This window comes from Sus scrofa, chromosome 8 (assembly GCF_000003025.6).
Source record: "Sus scrofa isolate TJ Tabasco breed Duroc chromosome 8, Sscrofa11.1, whole genome shotgun sequence".
NCBI classification, from domain to species: Eukaryota; Metazoa; Chordata; class Mammalia; order Artiodactyla; family Suidae; genus Sus; species Sus scrofa.
In genome coordinates this window covers 120787942-120811528 of record NC_010450.4, presented here as the reverse complement: position 1 = coordinate 120811528, position 23587 = coordinate 120787942, and the positions used below count along the sequence as shown (strand labels likewise).

Below are 23587 nucleotides of genomic sequence, written 5' to 3'. Positions count from 1 at the left end.
CGAAACACGTGAAGAATATTGGATGTATGCCTTTGTGGAATGTGGGATCAAGTCTTTTGGAGGCTTCAGTCTTAAGGTTTATAGTGACTTGAGTTGACTAGTGGTTGACATGTTACAGCACTGATTCTTCCCGTGTGGTCAGTCTCCAAATGACTGTGCCTCATGTATTTAGGTTTTGAGGGGACATCCACAGTTACTCTCCCAGGCCTCTGTGTGGACCCTCATGGAGACCTGATGTCTGAGTCACTCTTTGGTGTGAGCAGAGCATCATACACACCTTGGTAAGTGCCTTTCATGATGCTGCTTAATAATGCAAGCAGTTAGATGTCTCTGGTTGACCAGGTGAAATACTCTGGGGACAGGGGAAAATCACACCAGACTCTGACCTCCAGAACAGTCCAATAAGCATTGTGTTAAGCTACTAAGTTTACAGTACCACAGCAAGAGAAAGCTAATATAACCTGGATGTGAAACATTATAACAGAGTACTTCAGTTAAAGGAAGGATTTAAGTTAGAAGAGAAAGCTTGTTTTTTGAGTGAAAGACAAACAATGCATGTTTTCTTTGCATTTACTTTTACTGGAAAAAAAAAAACAAACAAACCAACAACAACACAACATTTCTTTTTTTCAAGAGAGTCAAAATAAAAGACCATTACACAAGATTGCACAATCACTTACAAATGCTGGCAATTAAAGGGACGTAGGCTAGTCTCACAGAGTCCTTGTCTTCGTTTTCTCCATGTGCCACACACTGACAAAGTGATTCTCGGAGCTGTTGGGCTGGATTCACAATCCCACTGGCCATGCTCACTGCATTCCGTAACTGAGTCACACCAGACCTCGGGTAGGAACTCTTCCACCGGGATGTCTGTCTTGAGAGCAGCTTAAATGTTCATGTTCTTTCCATTTCCCACTGGCTTTTTTCATAGCCAGGGGTATAAGTCAACCTTGTCCAATGTCTTTCTCCATTTACCACACAATTTACTCTCCTCTGATTGGGACATAACTTCCTCAGTCTTCACATTCTTTCCAACCACCACTGTCTTAACTGTACAATAAGATGATTTCAACGTCAATATAGAAACCTACATCTTCAAAGGGGAAGAAAAAGAAAGGACCACCTGCTAGAAAAAGGATACAAGGATGATGGGTAATTTCAGGGAGCCCTGGAAAGGACTTTCTGCCATTAACACTAGCTTGTAAAAAGCCATTGCGCAACTTAAAAAATGAAATAAAATTCAATGTATTGTCTGAGTGTGTTTTATTCTGCACCATTATTAATCAAATAGGAATACCACCAATAATATGCTCTAGTTGCAACATGAAACAAGATGTGAAGAGCTTACGATTGCTACTGAGAATGTTCAGTTCTCTTCTGAGACCCGGGGCATCCAAATGAGTCCAATTTCCAGAATCCTTCCCTGGGTCTTATAACACATGTGCCACAGATGGACATGTTTTTGTGTTTCCCCAGAAGACCAGAGTCTGCAATTCCGATTAGGTTCAAGCTCAAGGTATGATTTAGCAAATGCTACATGCTTTGTTAATGATTTTATGCACCTGTGAGGTCTACTTAGGACCCAGAAGTTAGTTAAGAATATAGAAAGTCTCTTGCAAATATATATCATATCTATATCTCCTTAGGAATTATGTCAAAGCCTAACATATTTTGTGAATTTGATTTTTAGAAGTAGTTTTTCTACAACAAACCTACACAGAATTTTCCACCTCAACAGTACTGATAAAATACAGGGCACCTTTTTCTTTCAAGTATTTGGGTAAAATAGCATACCCTGAGAATTTGGGGTGCAAACCTACACCTTGTAAACTGTAGAATGAACCTCCTCAAGCACCACATAGGAAAATGTATACCGTGATAGTTTTTAAACACAGAGACTATGATTGAATGTGTTTTCTCATGCACATATATATAAACTTATTATGAAGTTATCATCACTCTACTTAAGAATCAACACTGTCCTGCAGTCCAAAGTATTTTTCAGGTAGCATGAGCATTCAATTTGTAGCAAACACAGACTTTCATTGCTATGAAATATGAAACATAATTAAATTGCATTAAATTTCTTTAAGAGGCAAGAATGATGAAGTCAAATCCAAAATTAAGAACAAGAAATACATATCGCTAGATATCTCCCAGTGATATACGGATGAATTTGAAAGACATGTTAACATTTAAGATTTATTATAAAGATGTCAAAGGATAATTTGTTTTAGCTTATTCATTCAATGATATCCAGAGAGCCATATACATACAAACTTAGACACAGACAGACATACAGAGAACCTATATGTTAAGTCACTAACTGCATATTTGGGCTTCATTTCATTGTAAGGGCACTTTTCAGGGAGGGTTTTTTCAGAAAATACATTCTGGTAAATTAAATCTTCATACTAGTTGCATATGTGTTCGGTTTTCCAGAAAGCAGTTCAAATGGAGCATACTTCAGCTTGACCATTTAACCAACAGGGAAAATGAGGAAATGGGTTAAGATTTATATACACAATGCCCTATGGTTCCTCTGGAAAACTAACTCATACATGTAACCCTGAAAGCAAATGACAAAAGCCAGACTCTGCAGTTCTAATTAGAGTCAAGCTCCGGGCACTAATTAGGAACTGCTGCATGCTTGATTATTGGTTTTGTGTACACAAACTATAAAAGGGTCATTCCATAGCTGAAAGGACACTGTTAAAGCAATGATCTTATGGGTCAGAGGACTTCATAGATTCTTGCTTCACTCCTCTTTAGTTTGGTTGAGAAGGGAAAGGCACGACTACTTCATTCTGATATCAAATGCAGCCTCAAGATAAAACATTGAAAATGGGGATTTAGATTTACCTCATGTCTTTAAAAATGTTCCTCCCTCTCACTTGAGGTAGTAAAATGGCCCGGCAGCTTTGATTTTGTTTTTTCATGGTTTGAAGAAATAGCGAAACATAAAATGATATGGTGTCCACAGAATATCATTTGAAAGGTCCATTTGTAACAATTGGACGTGTACTACATCCATAGCAGCTTCTCAGAGAACATGGACCTTCTGAAACGACTGACAAATGAAGAGTTCTCCTTTCTTTCCTCGTTTCTGTCCTACTCTACCGCAATGTGAGAATTTAAGGCTCAGATCTGCCGCTGATAAATAACGATAAAGAACTTATGGGACCTCCAGACCCTTGGGTCGATAAGACCTCTACACATGTTCTAGGAAGGGAGATGCCTCTTTTTGAAGACGGGACAAGCAGCTGACGATGCCACACGAGCCCTGGATTTTCCTAAAAAAAGTCACATGTGGTTTTAACGGTCTTATCAATTCTGGTTCTACCCACCAAATCCTATCTAACGTGTCACCAGATGTGTTCAAACACTGGAGACTTCATGGTGCTGCTTTGTGTATCATCAGTTTGAGATCTTTGATATATTCTGCTTTCTTGTTTCAATATTAAGTGACCTCATGCCCAGCCCATCTCTACTGAAAATGAGGAAGGGCTGATGCCGTAGGAGATGCTTCCCAGTGGTGAAAAATTAAGTAAGTTCTGGGGTGAATATGCTGATGTGCTTGGGTAGGAAGACCAGAGGAATGACACCTTCCCCAAGCACATCTTTTCCAAACAGAGACTGTTTCATATTTCATGTTCCACGTCTCCTATGGGAGTCATTTCATAGCTCATTAGCCCAATGACCGACTGAATTGTGATCAGAGCTGACTATTCCTGCCTCAAACCCCTCCTTTTACTCATCAGAACTTTCAGAGTAAGACCCCTTTAAGGAAGGCCCTCTGTATGAAATTGAGTTTTATTTAAAGAGTCCAACTGAGATGGAAAGCATAACTACAAAGTAATGAGATGACATAAATCATACAAAAATAAGTCTTATAATTTTTCATGCACACTTCAGTCTTGAATAGTATAAAATTCCATGGTTTCCAGAAGCAGTTTTAAGCAGAAACCAATATTGATGATCATTAAAATCAAAATAATGCTTAGAAAATTACCAGAATGCTTTATCATTGAATAGGTAAAAGGTGATTCCTAAAAAAAACAAAAACCAAAAAACAACCTGGGAGAAACTTCAAGTTATTCTTTTAAAAAGTAAAAAATATTCCAACGTAACACGTGTTGAATATATATTGACTCACTTATTAATTATGATGCGCTGAATATTCATCTGTTCAATCAGCTCTTCAAAACTCACCAGGAACACTCACTAAAATAACCTTTAGAACTGGGCTACAACTGAGGCAGTACTGACTGTTGATGAAAGATCTGACGTGTCTTAAAACCATAAGGAGCAAATAATGTCATCCTTGGTCATTGCTATTGGTATGGCTAGAGCTGGAGGGAAATCAAGAGTTTACATTCTACCTCACTGCCCCAAACAGGTCATTCTTCAGACTCCAAACAATTCGTGAGGGATGGGAATATGCAACTACGGAGGAAATCACTGAAGAAGAAAAATAATGCTCTCCCCTCATAGCAAAAGTCGGATTCCTAGAGGGCAAAAGAAGTTTGATACCTTTTTGAAATGAACTTAATTTTAAATGCAACCACTGGCTCTCCAGTAATTCAAGCCATTTTATGTGAAGGCAACAAATAGTGTCATGGCATTGAACAAATGGGAAAATTAAAACTAGGCACACAGGTTAAAACCACTGTTTTTCACAATCACATTTGAAATCATGCGAAACCCAATAAAAGAGCATGTAAAACATAACCAAGAGAACGACTAGGCTTGGCTGGTGTAGGATTCACAATGCAGACCCACCATATTTAAATCCAAACAAATGCTACAGCTCTGCCAGCTAGTCCTGATATATTCCAAGAATTTATAGGGAGATCTGTGATCCAAATTACTGATTTGCTGCTTTGGTTTACAATAGAACCCATCCTATTCTGTTGTATATGTTGGCTGAACTATGAGAATGCTTAAGAGATTGTTTGCTTAGTCGCAAATGCAGGAGGGGAAGATGAATAGAAAGCTTATATCCTGTATTAAAGTATAAAAAGAAATCGTTTTACACAGGAAAAAAAAATAATGCACCCATTCAATCAGCTTAGTGAAACTAAAATAACACAAACTGTCTTAACAGAGTTATTCAGAAAAATATAGAAACTTACACACTTGGTTTATAAGAAGCAAAAACTATGAATAACACAGGTAGAGGAAGTTTTTCAAATGGATTCTTAGTGATGTTACAATGCAGCCTTCAGATTTAAAAAGTTTTGTCCATCTTTCCGTCTTGTTCCTATAAACAAACATAGTCAAAGAAAAGATTGTTAGTTCTAAATTTCACTCTTCAAAAACCAAGAAAAATGCCAAAATATATCCTATTTAACTATTTGGCTAATTTCAATGTTAACAATGATGAAGTTCACATTTTAAAATGTGTTTAGTGAATGTGTTTCTGAATCTATTACACATCATACTGACTTCAGGAAACTGTCCTAGGAGTTCCTGTCATAGCCCAGCAGAAATGAATCCGACTAGGAACCATGAGATTGTGGGTTCGATCCCTGACCTTGCTCAGTGGGTTAAGAATCCAGCATTGCCGTGAGCTGTGGTGTAGATTGCAGCTGCGGCTCGGATCCCGCGTTGCTGTGGCTCTGGCATAGACCGGGGGCTAGAGCTCCAATTAGACCCCTAGTCTGGGAACCTCCATATGCCACGGGTGTGGCCCTAAAAAGACAAAAGACAAAATAAATAAATAAATAAATAAGAAATTGTCTTAAATGGAACTTCTCTTTGAAATTTGAATTAAATACAGTCAACCATTCAAAAATGATTTTAGAGTTAAATATTTAGTTTCATTGAAACCATCCATAACAGACATCAAATAGTGTAAAAGATATGTTCCTAAAATATGCAGAAGTGGTAAACTAAATTGAAACATTTGAAATTTATCATGAGTTATTAATCTAAATGAATAAACTCAAATTATATAGAATTTCATACTGTGCCTTTTGTTTAAAATGAGATATACTGGTTAGAGCCTATAATTTAGTTCAATCCATTCTAAGACAACATTGCCATGTTCAAAAGCTTACTGAAAGTTAGCCCTTTCTTTCTCTCTCTGTAGTGTATCTATTAGGACCTTGCCTAAAGAATTTTTTTTTTTATTTTATTTTTTTTTGTCTTTTTGCTATTTCTTGGGCCGCTCACGTGGCATATGGAGGTTCCCAGGCTAGGGGTCTAATTGGAGCTGTAGCCCCCGGCCTACGCAAGAGCCACAGCAACGCGGGATCCAAGCCGCGTCTGCAACCTACACCACAGCTCACGGCAACGCCGGATCCTTAACCCACTGAGCAAGGGCAGGGACCAAACCCCCAACCTCATGGTTCCCAGTCGGATTCGTTAACCACTGCGCCACGACGGGAACTCCAAGAATATTTTTTAAAATTTATTATTATTATCTTTTCTAGGGCCGCACCCACGGCATAGGGAGATTCCAGGCTAGGGGCCGAGTCGGAGCTGTTGCTGCTGGCCTACACCAGAGCCACAGCAACTTGGGATCCAAGCCGCGTCTGCAACCTACACCACAGCTCACAGCAATGCCAGATCCTTAATCCAATGAGCAAGGCCAGGGATCAAACCCGCAACCTCATGGTTCCTAGTCGGATTCGTTAACTGCTGAGCCACGACGGGAACTCCCTAAAGAACATTTTTTAATTAACATTTGGGAATTGATATTTGAACATAATATCATGAAGACAAAAGTAAGTGCCCTATAGGTAATATTTGCTAAGGACTAAAAGGCTCTGTCATGTGAAAAATAACCTCCAAGAAGCTATTTAATCAATTATATGCAATCAGCATAGTGCGGCAAAGGATATTTTAATCCTGCCGTCTAAAAACTTACCTGTGTTAAATATATGCTTAAGGAAAAAAAAAAGAGTGTAAGAATTAATTATGGGTTTATAGCTCATGTGTATATATTTTGAGTTTGTTGATTTCACTCTATCACATTTTATCTTGAGAAATGATTTTCAAGAGGAAAGGGACCATGTGGGTTTGGAAACCTCTCATTTACTACACTTAAGGTTTTTTTACCTTGAGACACACAGAGCAGCAACAGGAAAAGAAAATACAGTTACAAGGAGGGGAGGAGAAAATAGAAGATGAAGAGGAGAATTTTAACACAATCCAAGGACAACTCAGGCTGAGTCCCATCATGAAGCAAGGTCTACAAAGGCTCCCTGAGCAGAGTCAAACAGAGTGAGACGGACAAACAGACAGACAGAGGGCACTACAGGATGGGAAGAGCCGACTGAGGAATGGAGGAGAAATCGGTTTCTATAAGCTGCTGGGATCATTTTTAGGGACCTATAGCCTAGGTATGGCTTTGTCATTCACTCACAGGACACTGCCTCTGCTCCTTACATCAGCTTCAGAGGAATTTTGCTTGAAATATTGAAAGTAATAAAGGCGCTCTAGTAGTTCCTGTCATGGCGTAGCAGAAACAAATCTGACTAGGAACCGTGAGGTTCGATCCCTGGCCTCGCTCAGTGGGTTAAGGATCTGGCGTGGCCATGAGCTGTGGTGTAGGTCGCAGATGCGGCTTGGATCCTGAGTTGCTGTGGCTCTGGCGTAGGCCTAAAGCCGCAGCTCTGATTTGACCCCGAGCCTGGGAACCTCCAGGTGCAGCAGGTGCAGCCTTAAAAAGACAATAAATAAATAAATAAATAAATAAATTGCTCCAATTCCTATGAAGGATAAAATAGTAAAAATTGCTGGTTTAAACCTAACAGAGGGTCATGAAGAAGTCAGTAAAGCCAAAGGAGTGACTGCAGGTGTCACTGGGCAGTTTGGCCTAAATGACGTCCCACGATTTTAGGGCCACAACACATGACAGGGTTCAGCAGGAATGTTGGGTCAGATTTTCCCTTGCTGCACACAGGCTTGCCCCCAGACAGAGAGGAAAATCACCACGCGTAGTGGCAAACTATGCCCAGAGTTGTATAACATGCTGGAAAGCTGCGAGGGATACTAGAGTACCCTGGGCACAGCCAACTGGCCTGCCCCAACGTATCAGGCAGCTCAAAGGGGACTGCAGAGCTATGGGTATGGCCAGTCACTTATCTAGAGGAGGAAGATTTTGAGCCAGGGCTGCCTGACTTCAAGGCACCTGTACCTGGGTTTTAGTCAAAGCCACCCAGCTCCCCTTGGACTGAAATGCGTGGTCCCATCAGTTTCCAGTGGATTCGGCTCTCAGGTGACACCCCACACTTGCCCCTCCCCACACTCACCCAGAATTACCACCCGTCACCCCATTACACACACACTTGGAGCCACAACCCCTAGGAGTGTTGAGATGGTCTCTCTTTGGGACATACACTGTTCTAATGACTACGGAGAGCTAATTTTCTAATCAAAAAACAAAAAAACACCATACATGGAGGCTTAGTATATGCTATACATCACCAGATTCAGAGTCTTTTTCTAAACTTATTCCCTCCCTTTTCTCCCAAATAAAGGAAGAGGGGCAGTTCACAACAAGGAACTGAGGCGTGGAGGGCAGAGAGGGAGAAAGTTGCGAGAACCGGGGGATATTGAAAAGAATAGAGGCCATCCAGTTCGAAGGGCCTGGATTTCAGTTAATCTGTTGATCTGGGACAAGCTATTTTTTCATTTGTCAAATAGGGATAAAAATAGTGCCGACTGGCTTAAAGAATCAAGTAGCATGATGTTATATCTCAGGATGTCATAAATAATTTATACACGTTATCTCTTTTCATGTTTTATTCATTTTATAAAGGGTCGAGAAGAACATATGATGGCAATAAAATTATGAGGAAAAGCACAAAATATTAAAAGTGGGGAAAACTGCAATCCAAGAAAAGAGAAAAGGGGGAACGAAATGGCAACAAAGACATGAGGAAGGTAATAGAATTATTATCATACTAATTGGGAGAGGAAGTCACAATCAAGTTAGGAAAAAAAAGCAGAAATGCATAAACTGATTGGGGAACGTAAGGACAGGACGCGTTGAAGAGGAAATGTCCAGCTTGCAGCCTGCAGCCCTGCGGCCTTGCTCGGTGCACAGGGCTCAGACCGAGGAAAGAGGCGCAGGGCCCACCCGCTTTGGGTGGCTTCTGGGACTCTGAAGCCATGCCGTCTGTGACAACAACAGACTCCAAACAGAAAAGGGACGAGAAAGGGAAGAAGCACGGTGGGGATTTAAATTAAATCAGCCTCAAGTGAATGGTCAAGGAGAAACCGCAATAAAGAATCATTTACAAATAGCCAAGAACATAAAGTAAGTTCTTGAAGGGCGAGGGAAGAGAGGAGGGGAAGTGAATAGTGGGCTGGAGTCCCGAGAGGAGGGCCACCAACGCAGGGTGGCCCGGGGTGAGAGAACTGGGCAGGAGTAAGAAAGACAAAAATGGAAAGTAGACCCTGGTCTGGGATACTTCAGGATTTTTTTTTTTTTTTTTTTTTTTTTTGGTCTTTTTGTTGGGATGCTTCAGGTTTTGAGTCCCAACTCTGCCCTCGAAGGACACTGTGACTTAAGAAAGGTCACATAAGCTCTCTGAGCCTCAATTTCCTCCTGCAATGTTAACATAAGGGGACAGAGCTTGATGATCTAAGGATCCCATGAGGCACCTTTAGAAAATTCTACCAAACTAGCTCCCCCTGAAGCCAGCTCCCTTTCTCTTTCCACTCCCATTGCTGCCGCGTGGGGCTCTGCTCTGCGGGGAGAAATTACGATGCGGAAGTTGGGAGAAAAGAAAGACCAGTGATGCTGGGACAACACAAAGCACACTGAGGAATGAAGAAGCGAGCGGGTCAAGTTTAACAGAAGAAAAAAAAAAAAAAGGACATTCAGATGCAAAAAAAAAAAAAAAAAAAATTGCAATACCCACTAGGTAGCAGGCAATGTGCCCATAAAGGTTTCCTGTTGTTCTTATTCCACATTAATCTTTATGCCCTTGTAAAAGGTATTTTGTATCGAGGATCAAAAGTAAAATTTTAAAAGAAAAATATGGTGTCTGGGTGGGCAGGAGAAGGCATGAGAGTGAGTACATCAGGGAAGGAGGACGACATGATAGAAAGCTGAAACCAAAACCAGCTCATCAGGAAAGGCATCAAAGGCCCTGTGGAGAAGGTTCTTCCAAAATAAAAATCAAACCACAAAGGCCTAAAACAGAAAAGGCCTAACAAACAAGGGGGAACCTTGTGACGTTTTGAACAGGTGCGCTCAGCACATCGGTGTGTTACAAATGGGTCCCCGTTGTGATTATCTGGCCACTGGGCCACTGGCTGTAAATGGCCTGGTCCACCACCATCTGTGATGTCACGACAAAATACAAATAAAATAAATAATACTAGTAACTATCGTCTGAGATGGGCTGGGACCTGGCAAAGTTTGAGGAGCACTGCAATTTTGACCACAGGAAGAAGAGAAGCAGGAAAGACCCACCTATAAAAGCAAAACAAGAAGGAAATTCATAACAGAATAATCTGAGAGTAGCGGCAGCTGGTTCTGCTCAAATCTACACCGGGGAGAGGGCAAGGCTCCCTGTTACAAGGGGCAGCTAAAAATAGATGATGAAATACTTATTATTTGAGCTGGAAGGAATCTTAAAGGTTAAGACAGGACTTGAACACTGGTTTTGCAGGTCTGTGTGTATGTCCGGGTCTGTGCCCTCCAGCGGGAGTGCAGGCTCCTGGCTTTGGGACAGTTCCAGGTCACATGCGGGTTTAACGGCCTCACCGCAGAGTACACCATGGCTGGTGGAATGTGAACATGTAATTCATGTTTGTTGAATGAATGAGGGAATGAGTGCAATTTGGTCAAACATCCATTTTACAAATGTCTGGACAGGCAGTGCCGGTCCCAGGTGTCCTGGCTGCCACTTCAGGGCTCATCACGCTCCTCTGCCATCCATGCTTCTTGGCTCCATGTTTCCCACCAAGGAATATACACAGCACCTGGGGTGGTCCAGCAGAGGGGAGCCAACCCCAGGAGTCCCGGCTCTCTCATCCTCTGGGAACCTCAGCAAAACCATTTCTTTCAAAGCCCCGATTTTCTTGTCTGTGAAATGCTGTGCTTGGATCAAAGCATTTACATGATTTTTTAGTTGAAAGGGGCATATGAAACCTTATTCTCAAGGAAAAACTCTGGTTAAGGCTGGTTTTCAAAGGAAATCTTAAGCCAAAATTGGCGCTGGGCCTTCTCACCCTGGCCTTCATCAGTGAGCATCAACTGATGGATGGGGCTGTACAATGTATGTGAACTGTATTTAAATTTTTTTCACACAAAGAAAAGGATACCCTTTTTTTAAATGTATCTGAAAAGTGGCATAGAGCTCTCAGGAAGGTGAATTTGGAAGGATTTTAGTTATTATCTGAACTTGGGTCATTACATTTTTACCGGTACACAAAAAGTATAATAATTAGTTTTGGCCAGTCTTAAATTGCAAAGCCAGCTTTCCGATTTGCTGTCTTTCTTTAGAGCTATGGACGAAAACACAGGTTGAAGAAGGGAAAAGCTTTCAAAGAAATCACTGTGGAAATCTCCAGTATGAAAACCTCTGATTTGCATTGGTTTCCAAGGGAAACAACTCCTGGCCTAATCCCTAATCTCTCCAGACTCAGCTGCAGGGGAAAGGCCAGAGGCAGTGAAGGGACACCATGGGAGCGAGTGTGTGCCCGGTTCCTCCCTCCTCTGGGCCCTGTCCTCCCTTCCCCTTGCTCTGCATCTCCACAGCTCACACAAAGGCCTCGGAGGATTAGCTGCTCCCAAATAGCCTTAGGTAAACACCCCACCTGTCCAGAAGATGAAAATGCTTTTGTCTAGAGGCTTCTTACTCTCTTCCTTCTGCAAAACGAATTCTCTAAGTTTCTTCCACATGCATGTTTCTTTTCTGCAATGAACAAAAGTTGCATGACTTCTCTTTAATCCTCCCCTCTCTTTTTGTGACTGTCACACAATTCTTGTCACCAACTCTTGGAAGAGAAGAATTCAAATCATCTATTTTTAGACCACAAAGTAAAATAAGGCTTGTGCGTTCACCTGAATTCTTAGAGAAAGACCCATGGGTGGTTGAACAGTGGGCTAATGTTGTCTGGCAGTCCAATAAATATAATGCACAGTAACAGACCCTTAATTCGGAAAAGTTCTGTATTTTGCCATACACGGTTATATCATCTGAGATTTGGATAGATTTTGAGGAGTAGGAATTATTGACATGAGCGTGTCATGGGTGTTAGAGAGTTTGTGTGGCCAAGAACACACAGCTGGTGAGAAGATGCTGGGACTCTGATCTGATGATCCTACCTCCTAATTTCAGGCTCTTTCGTTGCAGAAAGAAACGATGTCCCTCTGTTTTTTTTTCAGTACAGAAAAGACAGAAATGGCTTATTTCTTTTGGATAAGCAATGATAACATTCCTTTCCTCTTCCTCCCCTTTCTTGGTTCAGTACACGCTTACCAAGGAGTGAAAGGCCTTGGGAACATTTATGATGGCAACCCTTCCTCATCTGAAGGGGACAGGAGAACGAGGGAGCAAATTTGCTCCCCCAGTTCTGGCAGCTTTGCACTGTATCTTTTTTTTTTTTTTTCCTTTTTAGGGCCACACTAGTGGCATGTGAAGGTTCCCAGGCTAGGGGTCTAATCGGAGCTACAGCTGCTGGACTGCACCACCGCCACAGCAACGCAGGATCCGAGCCACGTCTGCAACCTATGCCACAGCTCACGGCAATGCCGGATCCTTAACCCACTGAGCAAGGCCAGGGATCAAACCTGCAACCTCAGGTTTCTAGTCAGATTCGTTTCTGCTGTGCCACAATGGGAACTCGCACTGTATCTTAAGGTTGCCCCCATCTTATGTGTTTGACCTGGAGTGTCCTGGTTCCGAAAAACCGAGCTCACCTTTCCTATCAAGTTCCACAGACTGTAGTTACAGCAAGGATTCCTGTCTGTGTGGATTAACTTGCATGTCAGAATCTACATCTACTGCATCTGATTTCCTCTAGAAGGGAGCCAGGGGAAGTGGAGTTTTCTGAAGGGAGAGAATGCAGATGTGAAGTGAGCAGCAGAGTATAGCGGACTCAGTCTGAAGGGGCTGGATCAAACAGCACCTCCATCCAAGGAGCCACTGTAGCTCCAGAACCTCCCGTCTCCTAAAGGTCAAGCCGTGTGTGTGTGTGTGTGTGTGTGTGTGTGTGTGTGTGTGTGTGTGTGTGTGAGAGAGAGAGAGAGAGAGAGAGAGACACTTTGGACTCACCTAAGAAAGCATTCTGATTGAAAACAGAAAACCAAGAGCTTCAAAATACAATCTGTTTGCATAAGAAACTTCAAGAGGAAGATGTGCCGAAGGGAGAGAAGGCTTTCCGCAGATTTCAGAAAACCTTCTAACAAGAAAGTGTCCGTTTTTGACTCTCCAAGGAGCAACCAGAGTAACAGTGTCTCCAGCTGTTCCTGCCTCTGTCACGGGGGCTGCTGGGAATGGAATGAAGCTCCCTCCACCAAATCCAGCCCGGGTTTTCATTTTTTCCCCCTGCCCATCTTCACCCAAGGCTAACCTGGCAGAGCCAAGGCTCACTTCCCTCCTACTCACTGTGGGAAAAAAAAAACCACTCAGGCACTTTGAAAAGGTCAAAGGGGAAAGGGCAGCCGTGGGACTGAGAAGCGGGAAAGAGAAGGGAGCTTGGCAAGAAAACTAGGTCCTTAATAATGTGGATGGGGTTTTGCTCTACCCTTCCAAAATGCCCACGTCTGGAGACAGCCTGCTCTGCTGTAAATCTGCTACTTCAAACACCGAGAAACAGGATTGCTCTTAATCCCTTAAACCTAATTATCAAAGAGACGTTTACTCACCAGCAGCCGCTCCCTTCTGCTTTCTGGTGACCGCTCATCATCTGTGTTCCACCACGAAGCTCATGGTGGTGCCGTCAAAGGAGGGGGGGGCAATGATCCTCGGCCCCAGGGGCTGCGAAGTGATGCTGATGACAGGCTTACCGTGCAGCTGAGCGAAGCCCTTGGCCCCCACCAGCTGGGATGTGGCTGCTGGAGCAGAGGAGGAAGAGGAGGCGGGAGACTGACCAGAGGCCATGAAGTAGGGGGCCTCAGGAAACGGGGCAGCTGCCTCTTTGCTGGGGGGCTCTGCTGCCATGGGCGAGAGCTCACCGCCCCCCGGAGTGTGAGCAATTGGTGTGGGCTGCAGGGCGTTGGCGGGCAGCACCGTGGGCAGAAACCCGGGGTAGATCATGTAGGTGGGTCCGTAGGCCCCCGGACTCAGGGCCAGGGGAGGCACAGGGAGGGACATGGGAGCCAAAGCCTGCTGCTGGGAGGTCATGGGCACATCCACATACTGCCCTGTCTCGGGGTCAAACAGTCTCCGGGTAATGGGCTGCACTGGTGTGTCCACCAGATAGTACTGGCCAGTCGTCACGTCCAGGAGCATCTTGCGCTGGGTCTGCTGAGGCTGTGGCTGCTGGAAGGGGTCCGTGGGAACCGCAGCTGGGCCTGCCGGGGCCGGGGCAGGCATGCCTGGCGGGGAGAAGCAGAGGACCTGGGGCTGGGCCCCCTGCAGGGTGAAGGGCAGTGGCTGCTGGTGGTAGATGGCTGTGGGGGGGTGCTCGGGGCTCTGTGGCCCCGTGGGGGCAGCTACCGTCTCCCGGGGGTTATCAGGTTTGGTGCGCCAAGCCGGCCGGCTGGTTCCACTGACCTGAGAGCCTTTGGGGCTACTGGGGACCTGGCTGCGGGCACTCAGGGGGGGCAAGCTGCAGAGAGTGGCCGCCGAGGAGGCTGGGGGCCCCTCCCTGCCAGCCCCAGGCCTGCCCGCGAGCTCCCCAGCTGCAGAGCTTCCCTTAAGAGGGATGGTCAGGTAGTTCTCACTGTCACTGTTCCTCTTTTCCAAAGTGCTGCCGTTTTTCCTGTGGGTCACCTCTTCGAGGGGTGCCCGGGTGGCCGGAGAGATCTTGAGGGACCGCAGTCCCTGCGATTTGATGCCCTTTGCCGCTGAGGGACTTTCTGGAGAAGGGCCTTGCGGGAACTTGCCAGCGACACCCCCGGTCTTCTGGGTGCTGCTGGCGCTCACTGTGAACACGTTCCGGGTGCTGGGGAGCGGGGGCAGGGGCTGCAGGGGCTGCAGGGGCTGGGCTCTGTCCGCATCCTTGTGCACGGGCGGGATGTAGAGGGACCGGGGCCTCTCCCTGGCCAGGTTCTCAAAGGCGGCCGCGCGGGCGGACACGCTCTCGGTGCTCGGGTTGGAGTTTCTCCGCTGCAGACGCTCCGCGGGGCCGCCTCGCAGGACCACCCCGCCTTTGTTTCCCGCGCCCCGCTCTTCCGCCTCGCCCAGCCGTTTGGCCACCTTGTCGGGGTCCCGCTCAGCCCCCGCGGCCCCTTCCCTCTCCTCACTGGCGATGAGCGACAGGACGTGGCTGTCGGTCATCAGGGGCAAGGGATCGCTTTTCCGCTTCCACTCGTTCCTGTTGAAGCTGTACAGCTCTTCCATGGACCTCACCGCGGCGGTCAGCTTCTCCAGGGCATTGCGGGATGGCCGGGGGCCTTTCCCTTCCTCCTTGGCCTCCTCCTCTTTGACCTTCTCTGGGGTCTTCTGAGCCTTGGAGACGATCTTGAGCACAGGGAGGTAGGAGCCCTGCTCAGGCTTATTGGGGGCAATGGTGGCCACAGGCAGCCTGCCAGAGGCCCTATGAACCAAGACTGTGCCTTCTGGCGAGGAGGAATTCAAGACCCGGCAGCCGCCCACCTTGCCCACGTTCTCCCGGGGTTCTCGGTCCATGCTCTCTTCCCTCTGGTTCACCACTGCCTGGCACGTAATCACCATGGGGGACAGGGATCCAGATCCTCCAGCTGCAGGAGCCAGCTGCCGAGGTTTGGGCCCGGTCAGCCCCTGCTCTGGGGTAACGCTGCCCTTATCGCTGCTGTCCCCTGACCCTTTGATGAGTTTCCGGACATCTCTCACCTGGTGAAGGGGACCTTGTGCCTTGGACTTGTCCCTGACATCTCTCACTTGGAACTGGGGCACTTTTTCCAGGTTGTCCCCCCGGAAGAGCTTCTGCTGTGCCCTGGTGTTGTCCTCAATGGTCTTGAAGAGGTTAGAGGCGCTGCCACTGGCCAGTTTGGGCGTGAGCAACTTGGCAATGTTGAAGTCCGAGCTTGGCTGTTGCACACTCCCCAGCCGGATCTTGATTTCGGGAGCCTTGGGCCTGATCACCGCCGTGGAGGTGGCCTGGGCAGCAGGGTATTTGGTGGCCTGCTTCCCCGGCTGCTTGTCCTTGGGTGTCTGCTGAATGTTAGGGACAAAGAGGCGGGACATGATGGTGGATTTGCTGGCAGAGATCTCCCCGAGATCGGCCCTCCAGTCGCCCCCTTTGGGAAGTTTCAGCTTCCCAACGGGGGCTTTTTCTTCTCGCTTCTCAGCCTCTTTCTCCTTCCATGACCGGAATGCACTGTTCTGACTACGAAGGAAGATGCCCTTGACAGTCTCTGATGCACTCTTTTTAATCTCACATACTTCTTCTGGCTGTCCGTCGGCGAAATTACGGCCGGAGCCGGCATGGCTCTCTCGGGGGGCACTGGCTTTGAAAATTGGGGATTTAGACCCGACCATGGACCCCTCCCCACCTGCATCAGACACGCTGACCACCGTGTACTCAGAGCCAGCCTCCGAGTGGCGAGAACTCTGCCTCTGCAGGCCCCTGTCTCGCGGCTTCTCGCCCCCAAGAGGTGGGCCCTCTGCCTCCTTGGCCGTGCTGGACAGGTTGTGGTGGGATGTGTCGGTGACCTCCCCCCTCTCCATTTTGAACTCGTGTTCTCGCTGCATCTTCTTGGAGATGACATTTTTGAGCAGACTGGAAGCAAACTTGGACTTCTTCTGGGGGCCATCAGCGCGGGAGGCAGGCTTGCTGCTCTCTGAGGCCTCGGAGCCATCATCCGTGTACACCGACCCGGGGCCCTTGCTGGGGCCTTTGGTGGCCTTGCAGGGCCCGGTGGCTGAGCTGGCTTTGCTTTCACTGCGTAAGTTCAGAGGCTCGAGAAGGGTGACCACGCGGGAGCCCGACTGGACCTGCTTCTGGAAACACAGAGGTGTCTCCACGTGTTTGATTTCCCCCTCGACTTTGCTGACTACGAACTCCAAGGCCTTGGTCTGCGACTTCTTGGACTGGATGTAGAGCTGGTCTGCGGCGGTCCTGGCCCCACTGCCCTTCCTCAGCCCTGCAGCCACAGAGGCCGCGCTGCTCCTGAGGAGGCTCTGTTCCACCCTGGCTCCAACGCCTCCACATTTTAAGTCCAGGAAGGTCGACCAGCGCCCAAAGCCGACCTCGGAGAGTGAGGAGGACTCCCGGGAGCTGATGTTCAGAGCCTCGAAGTAGGGGTAAGCGAGGCTCCGGAAGGCCCGGGAGGTCAGGTTACGCACCTCTTTGTCGGCATCATCCAGCTCGCTCACGGCACTGGAGGCTCCGCTGGAGTAGTCCACCAGCTCCTTCGCCCGGATGGCCCCACACCGGGTTTGCAGGCGAGCAGGGACAGCGATGAATTTCTTTGCATGGTCCTGAGCCACGGCTGCAGCCGGGTCTTGCTTCAGTGAACTTGAATTGTGTTCAGCAGCTGTAGAGACGCGGAGGCTCATGTCGCCTTCATGCTTGGCAGCATAAATAATGTTTTGCTTTGCACACACGTTGCTAGGCTCATTTATAGCCCGGGAAGTCGGTTTGATTGATAGGAGGATCTGGCTTGCTGCACTCCCACAGCTGCTTGCGGCGGCTGCTGCCCCTGAAGCTGCCTCCGGGGGCTCCGGCAAGGGCTCACTCGGGGTGGCAGTGCCAGGCCCCGTGGGTGGGGGAGTGGGGTCACTGTCCGAGGGGCCGCTGCCCACTTCCGTGCTGCTGGTGTCGCCACCGCTGCTGCCCGCGCCGGGGCGGGCGGGGTCACTGCTGGTGGGGCTGGGTGTCCTGGTGGCGTTGGTGCTGGGAGTGGTGCTGAGGTAGCAGCTGTTGTCATCGTCCTCTTCGGTCGGAGTGGTGACATCCCCCGGGGTCTCGTCGCTGCCGCCAAAGGAAGCATAGTCCACGAATGAGTAGATCACGTTGTTGTCCTCGAAATCCCAGCGGGAGGCCAGGCCCACGTCGAAATCCATGTCCTGCTCTACCTCGCTCAGCTGGATCTCGTGGGTGGTGATGTAGTGAGCCTCCTGACTTTTTGGGGGGTCCCTGTGGCCCTGAGACTTGGCAATAATGTCTCTGCACTCTGTGGCATCTTCTCCTCCCCCACCTCTCCCTCCTCCTCTGGCTCCCCCTCCCCCACCTCCTCCTGCTTTTCTCCCTTCCTCTCCTCCCCTGGGCTGGCAGCTCACGGCATGCTCACCGCTGTCACTCTCAAAGCCTAATGATGAGGACGAGGTGGCCAGAGTCCCTGTGGATGCGGTGGTATCATCCATCTTGGAAAGGGAACCTTCTTCTGCTTTGTCCACTGGCGAGGAGGAGGAAGATGAGAGGTTGCTGCCCTCATCAGTTCGGGAGAGCTGGGACCTGGAGCGTTCTGAGGAGGCAGGATTCTTCTGGGGGGTTGGGGCCTGGCGCTCCTGACCGCTGGGTTCGTCTCGGGCTTTCTCCTTGGGATTCCTAGAGCCCCTCTGATTCCCCGGGCACGGCTCCAGAGTAAGTCTCATAGTCCGGGCACTGCTTCTCTGGTCTCCAGCTGAAGTGCACATCTCCACATATTTCGCTTCTTGCTGGGAGGAGGCCGATGGCCTGGGAAGTGGCCGCAGCTGCTGCTTTAGCTCCTGGCTATCTTGAGCTCCGCTCACCCCGTCCCCCACCTCCTTCGGTCTGACCAGCAGATTCAGCCCAGGCGGGGCGGCATCCATCCTGAGCCGTTGCCTAGGTTTCAGCGACAGAAAGAGGTAGCGGTGAGCACCGCCGAGGCTGTCCTGGGTCCCTCCCTGGCCCTGGAGGGGCTGCAGAGAAGCCCGAAGCAGGGTTCCATGTGCCTGGACGGGCTCCAAGGCTGTAGGCACCACGGCCACGGCTGCCACCACCTCCCAGTTCTTTAGCCCCGGTGGCGGGGCCCGGGCAAGGCTGAGGGAGGTGGGACGTCTCCTGGATGGGGTGGCAGAGGTGGTCGGTGGCCAGGGGGCTGCTGCTCTGGCCGAGACTGTGGCCAGCTTCCCGGAACTGAGCTGTTCTGTCCAGTTGGTTGCCTGGCACCTTCGGCAGCTAGGAGTCTGAATGCCATCGGCCACGGAAGGAGCAGCATCTGTAGGTTGACCCCGGGACTCCCAGAAATGAAAGGAAAGCATGTGCTGTTTCTTGTGAAGCTTGTCCCTTTCCTGGATGGGGTAAGAGTGGGTCACGTCATTCCAGAAATATTTTTAGTGTCTATTCCCTAGTCATACTGAAACCGCACTTGAGGGTAGAGAGAAGAGGCTCTAAGATGAAGGGAGAATGTTGGGGGTGGAGGGACATGGGGGTTCTAGTGGAAATCAACCAAATGGCCTATGTCATCTATTCCAGGGACATCCAGCAGGTAGGGGAGTATTCTTCACTCATTGCTGTCTTTCACTCCCTAGTCTAATTAAATGTTCTTTTTTCCTCCCTTGTTTTAAAATAAAATCCAAATTCAGCATTGCATTTCAAATCAATTAAGGACACCCCAGAAAGCCTTCAAAAGCTCTCAGACATATGGTAGCTTTATGTAGGTCTCAAAAATCTATGCATTTTCTTGGAATTTTCTTTGTAGCTCAGCAGAAACAAATCTGACTAGCATCTATGAGGACACAGGTTCTATCCCTGGCCTCACTCAGTGGGTTAAGGATCTGGCCTTGCTGTGAGCTGTGGTATAAGTCAAAGATGCAGCTCAGATCTGGCATGGCTATGTCATAGGCCAGTGGCTGCAGCTCTGATTTGACTCCTAGCCTGGGAACCTCCATATGCCATGGGTGAGGCCCTAAAAAAAGACCAAAAAAAAAAAAAAGCAAAAAAAACCCTATGCATTTTCTTTCTCTTTCATCTCAAATCAATTGAGTTCTGATAATAAAGCTTTTCATAGGAATAAACCCCTCTATTTCGCCTTCCCCAAAGTTCCGCTTTATGAAACATAATCTGTTTGTTTAAAAATAGGAAGACTCCCTTCTAGAATCCTTCCTGTGTTGACTCGAAGTATAAAAGAGCAATTTCCAAAGACTTCAAACTTAACACTTTAAAATAAACTTTTAATTATAGTCACTAAAAGGGAGCACGTGAGTCAAAACTGACACTATCTCAAATCCCTACAATCTTAAAAAAGTTCCCTAAACTTCTAAAATGGGGGCAAGACAATAAACCTCCAATTAAATATAGCCTGAGCTGCAGCTTCACGATTCAGTTACACTGGCGGAATTCCAGACCTGCAGGGCACCAAGTCAAAAGGCAGGAAAGAACAACGAAGGCACTTACCCTTCATGAGTACAGTGCAGCTTGGAGGGAGGTTCAGGGAGGAAATGTGACCCACTGGCATGCCCCATAGAAACGAAGCCAAAATCCCAGTTCACTGGCTCTGAAATCCTTCCACTTCAGACAATTCAGGGGTGGTGCAAGTGAATCTGCCAGGCCACCCAAGATGGGAGTTCTCTGCTGGCCATCCTCGGAGCAGATCCCTTGGGTGCTCTCAGTGGGGAACCAGGACCCTAGGTGTGGTGAGATGTGGCCCTCATCACCTGCCAGGCCCAGTTCCACCACTATACATAGTCTATGTGTCACTTATGCCGATTGAATAAAGCACTATTTTAAACATTCACATTTGTGGGGAACAAAAATAACACCATCAACCATCCCCTTCCAACATGAGTGCCACCCCCACACAGAAAAATGTTCCTTCCTCTGGATGGGTGTGGGGGGAGGTATGGAGTGGGAGCCCCCGGCAACTGAAGCATCCACCTTCTCATCCTTGGGATGTGGACGGCACTGCCCTGCCACTCTCCCGGGACAGCTCCCTTCTGCCCCCGGCACTGCCATTACATACACGTCAAAGGGAAGGCTGGAAAGATCAAGTATCACAATGTGGATATAAAGCCAGAGCACGTAGATGAGGAGAGTGAAAGAGAAAAGGAAACAGAAAGAAACAGAGAGGGGCAGAGAAGAAGGGAACAAAAAGGAGAGAGGGAATTGGCCAAATTTGCCATCAACTTTTTTTTTTGATTAAATGGCACAAAATCCTAGATTATTGTTATTACTATTTTTGCTTTTTAGGGCTACACCCAAGGCACATGTAAGTTCCCAGGCTAGGGGTCAAATCGGAGCTGCATCTGCGACCTACACCATAGCTCACAGCAACCCTGGATTCTTAACCCACCGAGCAAGGCCAGGGATCAAACACATGTCCTCATGGACATTAGTTGGATTAGTTTCCACTTCACCACAACAGGAACCGCCCCAGACTCTTAATGATAATAAAAATTTGAAATCATCGTAATTACAACTAAGAGTTACATAGTCTTTACTATGTGTGAGGCACTATCTCAAGCACTAAATGTCTATATTCGTTTTTTTAATTCTCATGACAACTTAGGGAGTTAGGTATAATTATTATAGTGGTTATAGATGGGAAAACTGAAGCACAGAGATGTTAAGAGATTATGGAGCAGAATCCAAAGCCAGGTAGTCTGGCTCCAGAGCTTGACCCGTAACCATGATGCTACAGAGCCTTGCTGACCTCCCCACTCAAATACTCGCTATAGCACCTGGATGCTCAATTATAGGGGAGCAACACATCCTGGGTGATTTTATCGGCATGACCACAAAATAAACCATAGAAGCATCTCTTGGTTTTGTTTTGTTTGTATCCTCAGACTGTGTACACATTATGTATTCAGGGATTAAGGAATATGAGCCTATAAATAAAATGAAATAAAATATAATGGGCTCCTGCAGGCAAGCAGAGTATTTTCAATGCTCCATTTCAATTTCGCTTGGAAGCCTTGGACAAGAAATCCTGAACACTGCCTCAAGCACTGTGAGCCATCCACACTCCACAGCTGAAGGAAAGGCAGCGTTTTTGACCGCAAGGCAATTTTAGTCTAAGAAAGAATTTTTCCAGCACTTTCCATATGGCCCTGTTTGTCCTGACAACAGACTTCAGCAGTTTCTCCCTGTAGTTGGCAAAACACAAAATTGGAAGGTCAAATGCCTGGGATGTAGGTTAAGGCATAATTGTTTAATGCCCTGAGTTCTGGAAATTTACTTCCAGAACCTTCCGCCAGAGAGCACAACCTCCGCCAAAACTCCCCGACAAAGAGAGAGGGTTATCCTAAAAGAGGTACTTACCTCCAAAATATCTGAGGGGCTCCTTTTCTCTTTTCTATCTAAGTGAATGGCAGTATAGAAAAAAATTGTAGAAAAATCTTTTTCAGATAAAGTCCATTTCCAAAAGGCAGGGTTTGCTTCAAGCCACAAATTCTTCAATCAAAAAAAGCACAGAGTTTGGAGTAGGTCAGATTCTTTTAAACTCTTTTTTTTTAAAAAAGAAACTCATAAAAGAAAAAATAATGACCAATTAATTGCAGGGTAAAGTAAAATAATGAGGAACACTAAACTTCTGCCCTCGGGCAGTTTCAGAGTTCTGGGTCAGTATATGTTACTATTAAAATCATTTTTTTCATCATTCATTAGCCAGAGAGCCTTTTATTCCCTAACATGACTGCAGTCACTTTTTTTTTAATCGATGAACTCAGTGATTGCCTACCTGATCTCAGCTCTTGAGCAATTAATAGTGACTAATGTCACCAGCGTTGACCCATGTTAAGCAAGCACCCTTGTTACACCAGGCAAGGTACCCTGGTAGATAACTTTATATGGGAATTCAAAGAGCAACAAAGGAAATGACTCAGTGTCATTATTTTTATCTCTGCAGAGAAAGTTTCTTAGCATTCCCCAAAAGTCTTAGGAGATGTATCATAGCAGATAACATTCAACATGATTAAAGAAATTCAGAATGAAAGCCAGCCTATCCACCATCTGGTAAAGGGTGTGGCATCTTTCAGGTCTCTGACAGTGGCATGGTATGATGGACAGATGTCTCATTCAAAAGCAAGAACAGTTTGTCAGATGTAGACTATGAGGCCAGAAATGGGGAGATAGGTTTAAACTCTGACTCAGTGTAGGAGGTGGAGTTCCCGTCGTGGCTCAGTGGTTAACGAATCCGACTAGGAAGCATGAGTTTGCGGTTCAATCCCTGACCTTGCTCAGTGGGTTAAGGATCCGGCGTTGCCGTGAGCTGTGGTGTGGGCTGCAGATGCAGCTTGGATCCCGCATTGCTGTGGCTCTGGCATAGGCCGGTGGCTACAGCTCCTATTAGACCCCTAGCCTGGGAACCTCCTTATGCCACAGGCGTGGCCCTAGAAAAGACAAAAAAAAAAAAAAAAAAAAAGAATCACATCTGAAGGAAAGGCACCATTTTGGTTTGTTTGTGTTTGTTTGTTTGTTTTTTGCTGGTGGTGCCCAGCGGTATCTGTTTATTTAGTTACTGAGGTAAATGGTTTGCATACTTTAGCTATTTAAATCCTCTTAAAAACACCATGAGGGAGTAATTATCATTCCCCTTTTATGGATAAAGAATTGAGATTGAGAG

The 23587-nt window shown here is 46.9% G+C and overlaps 1 protein-coding gene across 3 annotated transcripts; it reads right to left on the bottom strand.

The window, feature by feature from the left end:
- LOC102162205 lies at positions 555 to 23349 on the bottom strand. 3 transcript variants are annotated; one of them, XM_021101729.1, is made up of 3 exons: positions 22285 to 23349; positions 13838 to 19313; positions 555 to 5263 (listed from the first exon to the last, which is right to left on the bottom strand). In XM_021101729.1, the coding sequence occupies exon 2, from the start codon at positions 19281 to 19283 to the stop codon at positions 13875 to 13877; it is 5409 nt and encodes a 1802-aa protein (XP_020957388.1). In that variant the 5' UTR covers positions 19284 to 19313; positions 22285 to 23349; the 3' UTR covers positions 555 to 5263; positions 13838 to 13874. The 3 variants fall into 3 exon arrangements, 2 of the variants coding, with proteins under 2 accessions (XP_020957388.1, XP_020957387.1); XM_021101728.1 differs by lacking the exon at positions 22285 to 23349 and adding an exon at positions 20419 to 21121; XR_002346855.1 differs by lacking the exon at positions 22285 to 23349 and adding an exon at positions 13245 to 13576 and having other exon boundaries at positions 575 to 5263; positions 13838 to 19934.